The following is a 17,765-nucleotide window of genomic DNA, read 5'->3' as shown; positions in this document are numbered from 1 at the left end:
CTGGAACCTTCAGGGCGGGCGGTGGCACTGGCAGCCCACTAAGAACCTTGCAAACGGCAGAGGTGCCTTGAAGGGAAGTTCTGGCACAGAATACATACTTTTTGTTCAATCTAATAGCTGGGGGCCGGGAGAGAAGGGTAGGGAGAATGTTTCAAGGGTCTCATTGTGAGGAAGAGAAGAGAAATGACTCATGATGGGGCAGGGAGGCAACTGGGGAAAATGAGGACCACAGCAGTATAAATAGCTAGTCTCTTAGACGAAAGTGGCTACCCTGATGAATGTGTCCCCTTAGCACAGCTGGAAAAAGAGCTTAATGAATAGAATAGAACAAAATGCTCCAGCTTCAGAAAGGCTAGCTGAGAACTTGACCAAACTAGCAAAAATTTAAACAGGAGAATGGGAAGTTAGGGACGGAGCAAAGCAGGAAGAACTGAATTAAGTGTTAGTTGTCTTGCTGCTTCCTGAATTTTCTCATTGGAAAACCCTCAGAGTCAGGAAGAAAGGATCAAAACTTCAGTGTATTTGTAAGAACTTGAACTTGGAAATATAGTAGAGCAAAGAAATTTTGAGTAAACGCAGGCACAAAGGAGTAAAAACGCTAACAAGATGTGGTGAAATTTTAACTTAAATTTACAAATCAAGATAGACTTTATGTAACAACAGACATAGTTTATAATGAAGCGATACTTTGTACACGCCAAGCCTTACTGAAACTGAATAATACAATCAACTACCAAAAAAAGGAACTTAATAATATAGTAACATGCAATTTCAAAGTAGCTCGTTCAGGATGGAGCAGATAATAACATAGTAAGCAAAGATAACAGAGAATGCTTTGTAACCAGAAAATAACATTTTCTTATGTTCATAGAACATTTACAAAAATGGAGCAAGATTTTGTTTCCAGAGAAAAATAAACGTTAAGATATAGAGGTTTTATAGGTGACAATTTTGAGTTATGACACACATTAGAATTTATAAAATGTGTCTTTGGACTCAGCTTTTCATAGCTAAAATACTTTCAGAAGTTCAACAAGACAGTTTCATTCTGGTGGGGTTTTTTTGGAGGGGAAGCAGAGAAAGAAGCACTGGAGATTGAATTCAGAACCCCATACTTGTTAGGCAGTGCTGTACTACTTAATTGCTTTTCACACAGGGTTTTATTCTTCCATTAAGTAACTGGGATTACTGGTATAAGACACCATGCCTGGCTTGTTTTTTTGAGATAGGGTCTTGTTACCTTGTTACCTCTGTTACTTTTTTAAGAATATCACCTCACTGACCCTCCACTTTAACAGTTAACTGTAATGACAGTAACAACAACCAAAATATCAAACTAAAAAAGAAAACACAAAAACCATGTCAACCAGTAAGAGTGAAGCAAAAAGGATCATGCAATCAACAACATTAATATGAATAAGAACTTTTTCCACCTTAATTTCTGCCAGAGATGCCATTGCCCATGCTATAGTAGATCGAAGTCCAGCCATCTGGATGTAAGTTCTGCTGGCTAAAGGAACCCTACAGAGAAAAGAAACAGATTAGTTTCAATATTCTATATCAAAAACCAGGATATAAATAGAATGATTAATCTGTATCTGAGAAGGGTTTAAACCTATTCATCTGATACCAAGTATTCTTTTTTGTCCATTGTAGGGCTTGAACTCAGGGCCTAGCCTGAACTCTTGCTCAAGGCTAGTGCTCTACCACTTTAAGCCACAGCTCCATTTGTGGTTTCTGAGTGGTTAATTGGAGATAAGACTCTCACAGGGTCTTTCCTGCCCAGGCTGGCTTCAAACAGTGATCCTAAGATCTCAGCCTCCTGAGTAGCTAGGATTACAAATGTGAGCCACCCAGTTCAAAGTATTCTTTTAAATTAGAAAGTATTTTGACCTTATTACAAAATCTTTTGTAATGGGCACTTTGTCTAACAGGAGGGCGATGTGATCTTTCAGAAAAGGACACTTTTTTAGACAATGGAAATTTAGATTGCCTTAGGCTGAGTTTATAAAACTTGAACCACACAGAGGGAAATCTCTAGTTCTTTCCTGTCTTTCTATGGGACCTAGCAGGAGAAAGGCAGTACAGCCCAGTGGATGCTAACTCACAAATCTGCTTTCTATGAAAGCCCCTTTGTATGCTCCTCAAAAGATGACATAAAGCACCATCTGGAGTCTGACCTCATCTTGATTGGGAAGATGGAGCAGATTTTTCCCAACAGAGTTCCCTGCATCACTTCACACTCCATCCTCTGTCTCATTGCTATTCGGTTTTCTAAACTGAATAGAAAATTTCAAAATATAGTCCAATAATATCAAAACATGATGTATTATTTCTAATGAATGGGCAAGCAAATCTTAGAAATGGTTATGTGCTTTCAGTACATGTCTACAGTTTACCGGTAAGTTAGGATTTCAAGCATTGGTCCTGCTTTGATTGGGGGTACGCAAGTTCAAACCCACTAAGAGGAATCTTTTGTAAACATTACATGGGGCCATATTGCTCTGCAGACTCTTAAAAATGTTCAAATGAGTCCCATGTATATAAATTTTACATTCATTTCTTTCATCATCCTTCTCTGACTTTACATTAGCCTGGTTTTGTTTATATTTACCGCAAGATGCTTCAAATTTATGTATCCCTTAGATGACTTCAAATACAACTGTGTAATTGCAAACTACTGTTCTAATGATAGCTCTGCATGGTAAACACGCGGGAATTTGGCATTTTAATAAAGCATTTTGTTTTATAGGAAATAATTCTTTCCACTGCAATAGTATTATATTCATAGATTTGATATCCAGGTAGGACACTGCCAGGTGGAAAAACTATGAAATATTTTGAGTAATGAATTTTGCTTCTAAGAGATAAACCCAGCAATTAGCTTGGTACAAGACCCACTTCATATTCTAGATACCACAAAAAGCATTATGGAAAACTGTCTTCATTTGGTTAGATCACAAAGTCTTCTTCTAAAGAGCAGGGATTTAGTAGGCCTTTGAAATTTTGGACAATGATGTATTTTTACTAATAAAAGTTTATTTTATGGGAACTAACACTACTAATATGCACAAAATTCAAACTTTCTCCTCCTCTCTTTCTTTTTTAAAATGTAATCTCCTTGGAATTTTTCTAAAATCACAAATTGTATAGCATTACTCTTACATTCCAATGCATCCTTACTTTGCTTAAACTTAGGCAAAAGTGATCTGCGACAACTTTTACAAATGGACCTCATTAAAATCAGTATAATAAAATTATTCAGGGGAAGGTCGTATTCAGAAATGAATTCCCTGAAAACAATGATCTTCTTTAATAAAATTCGATTTTAGCTGGTTTTTATGTAGTTCAAAAGTAAACGTTACTTTTGATCTTTCTTCTATAGATGCATTTCTTCTTTATTCTTTTACATACTGTCCCCTTTAAAGAAAAAGATATGCTAATTCCTAACTCTTGCTTACATTTTTTTTTTGCTTGAACCCCAGATCTTTATTTTCAAACCCGTGTTTGGAAATTCCTTCTTTGAGGTTATGTAATACAAATTCAACAGAGAACATACTCCCTTTCCCCATATTTATTTTCATATGCTTCTTCCTTTTCTTATACTACTTATACCATAACTTGAGCACCCAAATCTGTATCTGTAGTCTAGACGTCATCTGAACTCCACATCCATAATTTTAAGCATCTACTTGGACATTTGTTGCTGAACCCACTCTTTCCTTCCTGGCATTTTCTTTCTCAGGGACTATCACTTGCATCTACTACTTGCTCAAGTCAGAAATCTAGATGTTATGTTAGACATTTTTTTTTTGTTTTGCCAGTCATGGGGCTTGAACTCAGGGCCTGAGCACTTTTGCTCAAGGCTAATACTCCACCACTTGAGCCACAGTGTCTCTTCTGGCTTTTTCTGTTTGTGGTGCTGAGGAATCGAACTCAGGGTTTCATGCATGCTAGGCAAGCACTCTACTGCTAAGCCACATTCCCAGCCCCACATTAGACTTCTTAAACTTTTTCTTGAGTCCATGGCAATTTTGTTATCCCTGACTTTGCATGCTTGAATTCTTCCTCATGGTCTGTACTGTTGTAATTCAAGCCTTCTCCTTCTCTCATTCTTTTTAAAATGTAATCTCCTTGGAATTTTTTTTTTGGAAATCACAAATCGTACAGCATTCTCTTATATTTCAAATTCTTAATGCTTTTTTTTTTAAGAAAAAAATTTAGTGTAGCTATGGTTCAAGTGGTAGGACACTAGCCTTGAGCAAAAAAAAAAAAAAAAAAAATCCAGCTATTTAACATGATTAGAAGATAGTCACAATTTGTTTCTTACTGCTCAACCTGAATTCTCTACATTTATCTTCCACCATCTCTGGTCTGTCCTTTGACTTACTTAACATCCCCCATAATATTCAAAGTTCCTTTAACCCATGTGCCTTAGCGGATGCTACTCCCTGCCATTCAGGTCTTTTCCCTCTCTTGTTTACTGACAAACGCTTATTCCCTTTGGGTCTCCTCTGAAGTGATTCTCCTTTATGCTCCTTTACTCATCTGTTCTCCACTAGATGGATCATCCTTCCTGACTCTGGCCAAGCATTTATCACATGTCTGTACTACCACTAGATCAAATTTTTTGAGCTGAACAGTCCTTTTACTCATCTTTGGACTTTGGCTATCTAGTACAATGCTTAATACAAACTGATGTGTCAACTGAGAAGAGTTAGGTGAATTCATCTTAGTCTAGTAAGCATTTCTCTTCTTCCTTTACTAGTTGAGCTGTGGCAAAAAATAAAACAGTTAAAATATATTCAGCATTTATTCTATTTTAGAAATAGTACCAAGCATTTTCATGTTGGCTAACTCATTTAATTCCAACCACAAAGCTATAAAATAGGTAACATTTCTTTCCTGGTTTTACAGCAGAGAAATGATAATTTGGTCAAATTTGCAGAGCAAATGGAGAAAGAAGGGAGCAATCAATCCATGGTGCTCAGCCATTTTATACCACACCAAGGTGAGGACAGGTGGCAGGCTTCTACGATCACTGCCTGAGGGGCTTCTCATAGGTAAAGAGTTGTTTCAGCTTAAAAGCAGGAGAACTCTATTATGAAAAATATTTTAAGGAATTATGGAGCTATGCTTTTAGATGTAGCCTTCAAACTTCCTGGCTCTTCTATAATGTTCTGTCATTTCTCATCTGTTCAGAATCTTAAGCATTTAAAAATTCATCTTAATTTAACACTGATGATGCACAGTGGAACCATAAATCAAGTAACTTTTCTGATCTTAAAATGTTTTTTTTTTTTTTTTGTCTAGAATCACCTAGAAAAAGGTACCTACGCCATGATATTATATAGCAGTGTTGTACATATAAAGTGTGGAAGGTATACTTCCAAGAACCAGAAATCACCTTTTATCCAACTGGCATTATTCCCAAAGCACCTAGAGAAAGTTATGTTGCACAGTAAAGTTCAATAGATATTTCAAAAAGAAACACTTGTTTGCATTCATTATTACTTAGTGCTCTGTATAATGAGGTACTGGGAAAAAATTTTAAAAACTAGCAATGACCTTTCACACTGAAAGAATAGTGGCTATAGAATATGGAGAATGCTCACAATGAATTTATGTTCTATTTTCTTTTTCAGTGAAGATTTTTTTCTCTTTCACTAAAGTTTCCAATATGCCAACAGACAAAACATTTTGGTTTAATCATGGTGTTGTGAAAATCACTTCATAACAGAAATAATGAGATACAATTTTCAGCATTAATCATGGAGTCAGTCGATGACTTTGACCGTTTTACAGCTCTAACTGATCACATCAGATCCACTCTGTTCCACAAAAACATTTCACTGGCTTCAAGAATACAAATGCTTTGCCTTTAGCTCCCTTTGTTATATATTTCATGCTATAAGTGAAAAGAATAAAATTCTTAATTTTATGAAATTTTAAGGGGCAAACCTAAAGCTTAGAATACAATAGTCACCTGAACAAAGGAATCCCCAGGACAGAGTACACATCATTGAGATGTATGAAGATCTGAAGGAACAAATACAGAAATTACAATGAAACAACAAACTATGCAAAATTACGCACAACTGGAAACTTCTACTTTGAGCTTATATTATATGATCGATAAGATTCTGTTTTAGTGCTACAGATAATTTAATTTCTTTTTTTTTTGGTCGGTCATGGGGCTTGAACTCTGGGCCTGGGTGCTGTCCCTCAGCTCTTCAGCTCAAGGCGAGCGCTCTACCACTTGAGCTACAGCGCCACTTCCAAATAATTTAATTTCTTATTAAAGTGACTTTGTAGTGAGCCATGCCTCTACAAACGGACGAAAAATATTTTCTTCAGTTGTGATGAAATGACTCCATTCTAAAAGTCTACTTATAGAATGTTTATTGGGGCCAGGGCATCACAGGGAAGGATGTGGTCGAAAGGAGAGGAAAAGGGGAGGCAAATGCAATTCAAATGTATATACGTATACAAATGTATACAGTTCAATGTACATATGTGACAACAGAACCAGATAACTTGAGGAGATGGGTGGGGCTGGGAGGGATGGGGGACAATGATGACAAGGGATCAAGATGCACTGTACCATAAGCTGATATGTTGGATTGAACCCCTTTGTACAACTACTTAACGATAATTTAAAAATTACTTTAACAGTCTCTTTTTTTAGAGTTTGGATAAGTGGTTTTCACATTGAAAACAAAAGCAAAAAGTAAAAACTAAAGCAGAATTAAAAAGTGTGAAAAGAACACATGACTGTCTTTTAAAGGTTACATGTATAAACACTGAAATGAATATTCATTACCTCTAAATCTGGAGTCCTTAAATCTGCTTTCCATCCAAACTGTTTCATAAGAGCAATTCCAATGATTTTTCCTACCTCCTGGAAAGTAGCAATTTGGGTAAGAATATACTAAAAATGAAAAATTTAAGTTTAAACATGAGGTAAAACTAATAGCATTGTAGAAAATTGGTAAAATATCATCTGATAGTGCTGATGACAATTTTGTTTTCCAGTAGTTAAGTATTATACTAAGTTGGATTCTGGTGGCTTACACCTGTAATCCTAGCTACTCAGGAGGCTGAGATCTGAGGATTGTGGTTCAAAGCCAGGCTGGGCAAGATTCTTATCTCCAACTAACCACTAAAAAGCCTGAAGTGGAGCTGTGGCTCAAGTGGTAGAGTGCTTACCTTCGAGCACAAAAGCTCGGGGTCAGTGCCCAGGCCTTGATTTCAAGCCCAGGACCCCATCCCCCCACAAACACTACCCTAACAGACTTTGTCTCTCTCTTTTTCCTCCTTCTTTCCCCCTCCTTCCTTCTTTCTTTTTAGACTGGTTCTCTTCTGTCTCCCAGGCAGGCTTGGAACTCATAATCCTCCTCCTGATACATCCTCCAGAGTTTCTAGGATTCCAGGTATGTTTCACCACACCTGGCTACTTTAAAGCATCTTTTATTCAAGACAATAGGGATAGTTTACCTTCTCCATTCTCCCAATATATCTCTTGGCACTAATGTCCATTCACAAATAATCTCTGTTCTTGTAGTTTTATATACTAAACTAATAAGATAATGACCTAATAAATATGGCCACTCTAAATTGTAGAAAATGAATGTATGCTAAAAGATGAACAATTTTAACTATTATAATCCTCTGTGTTCAAAAAGACCAAATCAGAATCATAAGACTCATTCTTCTACGGCTGTCTGGTTCTAAGGTTGACTAAAGCGCCATTGAACTTTGTAAGGGCAACCAATGATGGTCTGTGATGGGAACAGTGCTGTCCACTCTTTTCTAGTCTAGTAGGACCTCAGCTGTATTGTGTGTTTACAGTCTACATCTTGTAACCATACTACATTCAGCACCTGGTACAGAGTATCCACTCAAAAGACACAAGCGTTAACATGGCACTAGTAGTTCACACCTGTAATCCTAGCTATTCAGGGAGCTGTGATGTGAGGATGAAGATTAGTCGAGGCAAGAAAGTCTGTGGGACTCTTTATCTCTAAGTAACCACCCCCAAAAGCCAGAAGTGGAGCCATGGCTCAAATGGAAGAATGCCAGCCTTCAAGAAAAAAGATACAGGCTCTCACGTAGGCCTTGAGTTCAAGCCCCAGTACTGCCTCTCCCCCCCAAAGGGGAAAAAAAAAACAACCAAAAACCAGAATTGTAATGAAGAGACCATGATAAGCCAGGTGCTGGTGGCTCATGCTTGTAATTCTGGCTACTCAGGAGGCTGAGGTCTAAGAATCAAGGTTTGAAGCCAGACTGGACAAGAAAGTCTGTCCATGAGATTTATCTGCAATTAACTACCAGAAAACTGGAAGTGCAGCTGTGGCTCAAAGTGGTAGAGTGCCAGCCTTGAGCAAAAGAGCTTAGGGACAGTGTTCAGGTCTTGAGTTCAAGCCTCATGACTGACCAAAAAAAAAAAAAAAAGAAAAGAAAAAAAGAGAAAGCATGATACTATACTAGGATTTGCCAATGCACAAGACATTATGAATTTAAGGATACTTTTAGGCAGGAAGTAAAAAAAATTGTAAGCAATCCTTTTTATACTTTGAGGCTAAGTTAAAAAGGGAAATGTAATTTAAAGTAGACTTAATCATATGAGATTATGCCCAATCACCTGGGCCAAGTTACCTGTTATGTGAGAGGTCAGCACTCATTTAAATCTGAAGGGTAATTAATTCTGTTAGAAAATGGGACCCCATTGAGAAAAGCAAGCATACCTGTGCAGTAAAGACCTTTGCAACAGTCCCACTGCAGCGACAAGATACCCTGAAAGTGAAGGCCGGGCTGGGAGCATCAGCTGCTTCCTCTACCTCGTCCTCAAGTTCCTTTTCTTGAAGGTGTTCTCTTCCAGCGTTAGAATCTCCTTGCTCCAATGCACTTTCTTCTACTTGTTTTACCAGTGGGAATGCCTGTTGAATCTCTTCATTCTTTTGTACCTCGACTTTTAATTTCTTAGAAATAACTTGTTCATTTTCATCCACTTTTCTTTTGAGAGGGTTACTAATACTTTGAGAAAGTTTTTCTTTTTGTGCATCAGTTTCAAGAAGACTTTTCCAAAGTGAAATGGCATTCAACCAACTTCCTGGATCATCACTTATAAGTCTTCGCATTTCATGAAGTATTTTTCCTAAATAAACATAAGCTCAGTTTTATCTTGAAGTTTTAAGAACCAACTGTATGATATTCAACACTCCTTAATTCTCTTACCTTTATTTCTTTAACTGAACTGTTACATGAGGCTTTGTTTTGGAATTTGTACAATTTATCTTAAGAATATTGTACAGAATATAGTTCATTCTTACAAACATAGCATAAAAGGCTGTCATTTACATGACTAAAAAACACCATGTGCTATTTAGCAAAATCATTTATGCCAGGATAATATGTGTATCTATCTCAAGAATATATTCAAAGATCTAGAGTATGGACTTCTGCAAGAACAAATTGTGAAATGGAGCTCAGAAACAGCAGTTGAATCTTGGGCCTATTTCCTTTCGAGTAATACCTGTTTTTTTTTGGTTGATCCTGGGGCTTGAACTCTGGGCTTGGGCACTATCCCTACGCTCTTCAGCTCAAGGTGAGCACTCTACTGCTCGAGCCACAGTGCCATTTCCAGTTTTCTAGTGGTTTATTGGAGATAAGAGTTTCACAGACTTTCCTGCCCAGGCTGGCTTTGAACCGCGATCCTCAGATCTCAGCCTCCTGAGTAGCTAGGATTACAGGCGTGAGCCACCAGCGCCCCACTTTGAGTAATATCATTTTAAACTAATTTCCACAGAGTATAACTTCAGATCCACTACAGACTCATTTTTACTGCCAGCATGCAGAAGCCTTTCAACTTTCCCTTCTGAGCAAGAGTCATCAAGACATCTGAGAGTAATTCCTGGGCTTCCAGGAGACAAAGGTATGGAAGAGACATATCAATCCCACAATGTAATGCCAGGAGATTCGCTCTAAAATTTTTCCTGCTTGCCCATGATTTCTTATCATTTGTATTTTTCTTAAAAGTTTTTTTTTGCTAGACTATGTAATCATGTCTCATGCACATGTACAACCAAATGGAAACGTAAGGCAGTGTTCAATGCTGTGGTGCCTGAGCCTTTTTTTTTTTTTTTGCTGCTTTTATGAAACTGGGAGGTATAAGGAATCTTTTAAGTTCCTTTTTTATAAATGAGTATGTTTGTTGAAAATATGCAGTATTTTACTATATTGTATTTTCCCAATTATAGCTTGTGGTTAAAATTTACAAGGTGATGGTTTTCACCTATTATTAATAAATGCATTTAGAGTTATTAAAAGTTCCTTAATATAAATAAGTACAACTGGCTAGTTTATCGTTAAAGAAATTGCCTGGTCATAATTCACAAAGAAAATTATTTTGCTTAGGGTGGTAAGATCTCCAAAGAAAGGCAGTATATTACAATGAAAATTGATATTAAAATTATGCAATAACATTCAGAAACAGAAAGATATATAATTATGCTGGCCCTTGTATGAGCAAATCTTAAAAATGTGAAATGTCTGCATTGTAATTATTAAGCAGAAAACTCTGGAGTACAGTGTATCCCATGGGTGAAAGCAGTATGTACACACTGTACCTTTACTTGGGGAAGAAGCAGTAAGTGGAAACTGCTTCTTAATCAGCAAAAATACTCTTTCTGCAGATTTTAATTTCTTTATCATACTCAAATTGGAACAGGTGATGAAGAAAACTTTTCCTGACATATATTCAACCTAGGGACAGAAAGATAGGTGTTAGTGTAGCTCAGTGTCAGCACAAGAACCTTTTCCATTCCCCTTAATGCATGAAAGATATAGCCTCTAAGGGAACAATAAAAAGGATCATTTCTGAGTTAGGAGTGGCAGCTCAAGCCTATAATCCTAGCTACTGGAGGATCATGGCTCAAGATCAGCCCAGGCAAAAGAGAAGTTTATGAAACTCCATTGAAACCAGTGATTAGGCTTGCTGGTCCATATCTGCTATTGCAGTTCAGGGAGAAGCACAGTGGCTGTGTGAAGCGGTGTGTGAGCCTGTCATCCTTAGCGATGGGGGGAAGCAGAGTAGGGCCAGCCCCGCATCAAGGCATGAGGCCTTGAGTTCAATTCCCCCTTTTCTCTCTCTTGTCACTGTCTCTTTCTTACACACACACACACACACACACACACACACACACACACACACACACACAGTGGCCTTTGAACCAAAATGTAAAATTTATGACACAACTTTGAGTTAAACCCAGAAGAAAAATTAAAAAAAAACAGATATTATGATGCACTGATAAGTTACATACCCAGTAAGTTAGTGCTGGTGAATATTGAAAGTAATGTTCCTCCAAGTTTTGCAGAAGAACCTTAGGAAAAGGGTTTTAACAAAAGAACATAGAGGATGCAAGACTAGGAGTGAAAACTTGGCTGAAGGAAACTGTAAGCTAGCCTGGCAACATTTGCTGACATGCTGATGGATAATGCCAGGTGGATGGAGATGTAATGTCATCTAGCTTGATAGAGAGTTATGAAATTTTGAGTACCAGAGACAGCTATGGCCAGCCACTAGAGATCTTGATGAAAATGGTGACAGCACAGATTAGGCTGGCAGAGCAAAATTACTTTGAAAGAGGCATAAAAAAATGGAGGAATGTGGTGCTGGAGGGAGTAGATTACCGCGGTAGGAAAAGAGGAGACATGGGGGCTCTTGGACCTGGATAATGGAGACAAGCAAGATTTACACATCAAAGAGCAACTTCCCAAGCCCACACTTGTAATCCTAGCTACTTAGGTGGCTTGAGATTACAGTTCCAAGCCAGCCCAGGACAAACAGAACATTGGGGGTTGGGGGGAGGGGGGAATTAGCAAGGGGAAGAATGGTCTGCAATAAGATGAGAAAATGGGTAGGAACTGTGTATGAATCAGAACGCATATATCCAGAAAAGCCTTCCTGGGGTGGGGGGGCAGGGAAACAAGCAGGGAATAGGGGAGGAGAGATGGAGACAGCCTGCTTCTGAAATTCAAATCTCAAAAGGTGAATGTATTCATATTACCCAAAAGTAATGTAACTTAGGTACTACAGCTGGGAGAGCATGTAAACCTCATAGTACTCAGCCAATGAGGAAAGGGGGGGGGGCTTCGTACACTAGGGCTAAATTCCTGGTAACTGCCCAAGGTGTGCCTTCCTACTAACACCCAGCAGCAAGACCACAATTAAAGTCTCCCACCTCCTGCTTCTGAGTTCATTTTGTGAGCTCGGATGGGTGATTGTGTTAATCACATGAACTCCTTGCCAAGCTTCTAAAGAACTAAAGTATTTTGCTGGAAATGTATACCTAGCTTCACATTCTAATGAAAATTCATAATGAAACTCATTATTTTGGATAATATACACTAGGGAAAAATACATCTAATATATACATTAAAAAAGCAAGCAGGTGTAGTAGCTCATATCCATAATCCCAACTACCTAGGAAGTAGAGAGCCGTAGGACTGAAGTTGAAGAATGGCCTGGGAAACAAGTTACTAAGACTCCTACCTTAAGAAAATAAACTGAGGGGCTGGGAAGGTGGCTCAGTGGTAGAGCGCTTGCCTTGCATGCCTGAGGCCCTGGCTTTGATTTCCTCAGCACCACATAAGCAAAAAGAAAAAAGTAAGCAAAAAGAAAAAAGCCAGAAGTGGCGCTGTGGCTCAAGTGGTAGAGCGCTAACCTTGAGCTGAAGAGCTGAGGGACAGCCCAGGCCCAGAGTTCAGGCCCCACGACCGGACCCCCCTACCCCCCCAAAAAAAAGAAAAGAAAAGAAACTGAACATGGTGATATATGCTTATAATTTCAGTTTGGGAAGGCATAGGTAGGAGGATGGAAGATGTGGTTCAAAGCTGACCCCAGGCAAAAACATGAGACTATTTAAGAATAAGCTAACGCCAAAAAAGAGATAAGGGTGTAACTCAAGTGTTCTTGCAAGTATGTGGCCATGAGCTCAAATCCCACTACTTCCAGGAAAAAGGGAAAACACTCACAAATCCTAAAAACAAAACCAACAGTAAGACCCGTGATCTTTATCTAAGTACCTGTCAGTGATCTAGATAGTAATTTTTATTAATTATACAAAGATTGCATCTTTTATTACTCATTTGAGGATTAAGTAAATGATAAACAAGTTTTTATAGATGAAATGAGTGCTGTAATATGTTTTGAAACTTCCTGGATTGACAAGTGTTAGGAGGTAGGACTGGAACAGAATTCACAGTAGGTGAGGCCTTGATGCAGCTGGTTGCGAACTATGTAAAATTCACCCTAATATTCTGATTACTTTAGATGTGTATGAAAGTCTCCATGGGCGGGGAGGGGACAGCTGTTTAGAATACACAGGAAATTTTGGACTGGAAGCTGTGTGTTAGAAGAAACACTGTATCAGTGTCACAAGAGAGAGAAAGCATGTTCAAATACAAACACCTGGGCTCCACTGTGCCCTGACTGGAAGGAAATCTTCTGGCTCTGGTACCCAAGGATATGCTTCTCCAGGGGGTGGTTCTTATGTTCATGAAAATCAGAAAAACACTGATTACAACAATCACTTCTGAATTAATTTGTTTTGAATATTAATCAGATTTTTGAATATTAACCTGAAAGCAAGCTGAAGTTTGTAATAGCCACTTTTTCTTTCTTATCATTGTAAGGGTGATTTTAAGCATTCCTGTGCAAACGATTCTAAAGGAACTAACACTTATGAGCACCAGCTCAATTGCACCTTGCAATGTGTGCTATCAATCTGTGTATGTGTGTTACTATATACATATATATATATACACACACACACATATATACAATATATACATATATATGTATATATATATATATATACATACACATACATATAGTAAAGGTGATGTACAGAGGGGTTACAGTTACATAAGTCAGATAGAGTACAATTTTTTTTTTGTCAGTTGTAGGGCTTGAATTCAGGGCCTGGGTACTGCCCCTGAACTCTTCTGCTCAAGGCTAGTACTCTATCACTGAGCCACAGAACCATTTCCTGATTTCTGATGGTGAACTGAAGAGTGTCTTCACAGACTTTGCTGTCCCATGGGCTTTGAATTGAGATCCTTACATCTTAGTCTTCTGAGTAGCTAGGATTACAGGCATGAACCACCACCACCCAGCAAGAATACATTTCTTTTGGAACAGTGTCACTCCTTCCCCCCGACAAGTTGCATAGTTCATTTTCAATACAGTGTCTAGTACTCACGAGAGTACTAGAGTACCACTGTTGTATTTGTGCACTTTGTCCCACCCTTTCTGTGCCTACCTTCCTCTTCCTAAAACAGATAGACTTACAAGACAAAAGGTAAAGAAAACAAAAACCGCAACAAAGTGGGGAAAAAACCCTCTTGTTTCCATTTCTTGGAGTTCATTTCCATAAATATTATTTTATATATTCATATGTACATAGCTATTGAGCTTTTGTGATCCTCTCTGAAGAATATCCTCCTTTGGTTTCACTGTGTGAATGTCTAGAGGCCTGTTTAATCTGTCATGTCCTGGTGTATTTTCTGTCTTTTACCCTCCAGTGTGTTTACTTATAGAATTATAATGTGCTATCAACCTTTAATGATCTTTAATGAATGGATTAATCCTTTAAAGTAAGTCTTATCCTACAGGAAGTCCCACTTTAATGAGTGTTAAGACAGCATAAAGAGTGATATTTACAACAGCACTAGTCATAGAGCCAAACTTACCATTTGCAACAAACAGAAAATGAAACAGTGCAGCATTATGTCGGGCCCACATCATTGGCCTGGGTTGAACATGACTACAGATTCACAATGGAATTTAGAGTTTGAATCTCACCTTGGCTGTTTCCTGGCTACATGCTTTGAATAAAATAGTTGGATTGCCTGTGCTTTTAGTTTCCTTCTCTGTGAAATGTGGAACACCTCCTTCATAGGGTTGTGAAGATTAAGAATATAAATAGCAGAAGGACCTAGGCGGGTGTCCCTGCCACTCTGGTGTGCCTGATAAACATCAGCACTTGTTATTATGTGCTAATTAGTTACGAGTAGCTACATTCAACACTTCATTAAATTTGGTGTCCCAAACCACATATGGCAGGTAGCCTAATGTGACTGATGTTATTTATTTATGAGTACTGAGGTTTGTTACCCAGTTGCTTTACCACTTAAATCATATTCCCCCCCCCTCCTTTTTTTTTTAAGGTAAGTTCTCCTGCTAACTTTGCCTTGGCTGGACTCAAAGGACAATCCTCCTTCCTCTGCCTTCCCAATAGCTAAGGTCACAGCTACGCGCTACTACGCCCTCCACGTCATTCTAGGAGTCTACTGGCCGGCCCTGGACTCCCACAGCAGGAACTCCTCCGGCAGACTTCCTACACTGTAGGAGTTCCCAGAGATTTGTTTGTTTGTTTTTAAATACCAGATTTCCTGTCCTATTATAACCCCCCCCCCCCCACCTCCCTGTCAACAACTAGCTCAGCACACTTCAGGCTCTGGCACCTAATCAGAGTTTACCAGCTTGCCTACCTCCCGGGAATTAACAGCAGTCGGTGGGAGGCCTGCGCTCAGCTCACACCGGTTTCAGGGGGACGTTACACCCCATCTCAGCCCCCTCCCCAGACCCCCACCCTCCAAAACATCCCCCCAGGGAAAACCGATCCCTGTCAAAACCCAAGCACCCTGGCCTGAAGGCCATTTGCATTCATTCAGCCCCAGTCCCAGTCCCAGCCCCATTCCCAGGCCCAACCCAGTCCCGCCCCAGCCCAGCCCCAGTGCAGCCCTAGCCCCGGCCAGTCCCAGCCCAGTCCCAGCCCCATCCCCAGGCCCAACCCAGTCCCAGCCCAGCCCCAGTCTCAGCCCTAGCCCCAATCCCAGCCCCAATCCCAGCCCCAGCCCAGTCCCAGTCCCAATCCCAGCTCAGCCCCAGCCCAGCCCCGTCCCAGTCCCAGCCCCAGCCCCGTCCCAGTCCAGCCCAGTCCTAGTCCCAGCCCAGCCCCAGCCCCGTCCCAGTCCCTGCCTAGTCCCAGCCCCAGCCCAGTCCCAGCCCTAGCCCAGCCCTAGCCCCAATCCCAGCCCCAGCCTAGTCCCAGTCCCAGTCCCAATCCCATTCCCAGCTCAGCCCCAGTCCCAGCCCCAGCCCCAGCCCCAGCCCCAGCCCCGTCCCAACCCCGGCCCAGTCCCAGCCCCAGCCCCGGCCCAGCCCCGGCCCGGCCCCGGCCCAGCGGGAAGCTCGGGAAGTGTGCTCCCGGCCGCGCGCGGACGCGCGGGGGACGCGCGGGAAGGGGACGCGCGGGAAGGGGACGCGCGGGAAGCGCGGGGGGGGGGGGGGGAGCGGGAGAAGGGGAAGGAGGGCGGCATCACCCGAGCCCCCGCAGCCGGGAAGGCGGGGCCGCCGCTCCGAGGGCGGGATCGGCGGGTGGTGGTCGGGGTGCGGCCCGCGGTCGCGGGGCCCCGAGACCCGGAGGCGGACCCCGACAGGGGGACGGGACCGGCGGACAGGCCGCCCGCCACTCACCTGCGTGGCCGCCAGCCGCTCCCGCACCTCTCGCATCAGGAACGGCTCCAAGCCGCGCCCCGCGGTGCAGAAGAACCGGGGAGGCCCCTTGGTTCCCAATCCCGCATCTCCGGGCTCCATGGCGCTCGGCGCGGCCCCGCGGCCCGGTCACATGGGCTCGCGCGCTCCCGAGCTCTCGGGAGCGTGCGCTTGGCTGGCTCTGGTGTCGGCCAGCGCGGGAGCGCGCGTGTAGCGCGGCGGGTTAGCAGCAGCGACCTCTACAGGTAATTTTGTTAACTAACTTCAGGGGTAGGCATCTAAGATTGTCTAAAACTCCACCGGTGGTTCTTAAATTGACCAGTAAGCATTGAATCCATAGGTTTATATGTATTTTTGTAAGCATTTAATCCATAGGTTTATATGTATTTTTTCAGACAGAGGGAACGAATGCCCCCAAAGGCCCAGAGACAGCGCAGCCGAGGTTGGAAGTTAGTTTCTCGACGCTAGTGTAATGCATTTTCCTCCATGCCTCCCACCTCCATTCTCTTTCATCTCTCTACTTCATACAAGGAACCCTATCTTCACCAAGAACCGGGCCAAACCTAAGAATCTCTAGCATTCAACAAATAGCTTCAAAGAGCCCTCCAACAAGTAGCTTCATGTTGCCCAAAAAGGACACAACTGTTAGAGCAATGGAGAATATACCATCGAGTTTGTGCTATCGGATTTCAGTGGCTCACCTAACTGTACTTAAAAGAGCTTTCATTTTTTTCAAACTCTGAATCTTAAAATGGCAATGGAAATATTATTTGGGAAAAACAATATATGAAATGCAGAAAGTGAACAGCATCGACACCTCTGTAGCTATTTACTGAATCAGGTACATAGAAATCACTTGATGAATGTTTACTCCTTTGGCAAATATTTCCTTGTGCTCACAGTGAGATACCAATAAGTCATACTGCTTGCCTCTCTCCCTATTCTCCCACCCATGATCTAGTGGGAGGGACAGTATGGTAAAAAAAAAAATTCTTTGTGGGGCCTGCAACATGAACATTTCAAAATTTTAGTGCATTTTGGTGAACTTATCTCTCCCACCCCTCTTCCTTCTTGGTTATTCTTTTCCTTTTGGCTCCTGCCTTAGACAGTTTTTACTTTAGGCTATGTCTGGGAAGAACCAGGAATCCTCCTTAGTACTGGATCTAAGAGGGCAAGCATGTGAATTTACCACATCACGTTC

The 17,765-nt window shown here is 41.0% G+C and overlaps 1 protein-coding gene across 6 annotated transcripts in view; it reads right to left on the bottom strand.

Moving 5' to 3' along the window:
• Positions 1 to 16,686, bottom strand: part of Thumpd2 (THUMP domain containing 2) — a 33,813-nt gene extending 17,127 nt beyond the window's left edge. For 3 of the 6 annotated variants that reach the window (XM_042675522.1, XM_042675523.1, XM_042675526.1), the window contains exons 1-7: positions 16,547 to 16,686; positions 10,629 to 10,764; positions 8,748 to 9,157; positions 6,824 to 6,901; positions 5,987 to 6,039; positions 2,181 to 2,279; positions 1,434 to 1,521 (exon numbers count right to left, since the gene is read on the bottom strand). In XM_042675522.1, coding sequence (XP_042531456.1) covers positions 1,434 to 1,521; positions 2,181 to 2,279; positions 5,987 to 6,039; positions 6,824 to 6,901; positions 8,748 to 9,157; positions 10,629 to 10,764; positions 16,547 to 16,666 — 984 coding nt within the window. In that variant the 5' untranslated portion in view covers positions 16,667 to 16,686. The remainder of the gene's footprint in view (positions 1 to 1,433; positions 1,522 to 2,180; positions 2,280 to 5,986; positions 6,040 to 6,823; positions 6,902 to 8,747; positions 9,158 to 10,628; positions 10,765 to 16,546) is intronic. The other 3 variants (XM_042675524.1, XM_042675528.1, XM_042675525.1) reach the window with 2 other exon arrangements.
• Positions 16,687 to 17,765: the final 1,079 nt, after the last annotated feature.

The sequence above is a fragment of the Dipodomys spectabilis genome, unplaced genomic scaffold, assembly GCF_019054845.1.
Source record: "Dipodomys spectabilis isolate Male_0828 unplaced genomic scaffold, ASM1905484v1 ptg000026l, whole genome shotgun sequence".
In the NCBI taxonomy this organism is placed as follows: Eukaryota; Metazoa; Chordata; class Mammalia; order Rodentia; family Heteromyidae; genus Dipodomys; species Dipodomys spectabilis.
This window is presented reverse-complemented; position numbering and strand designations above follow the sequence as displayed.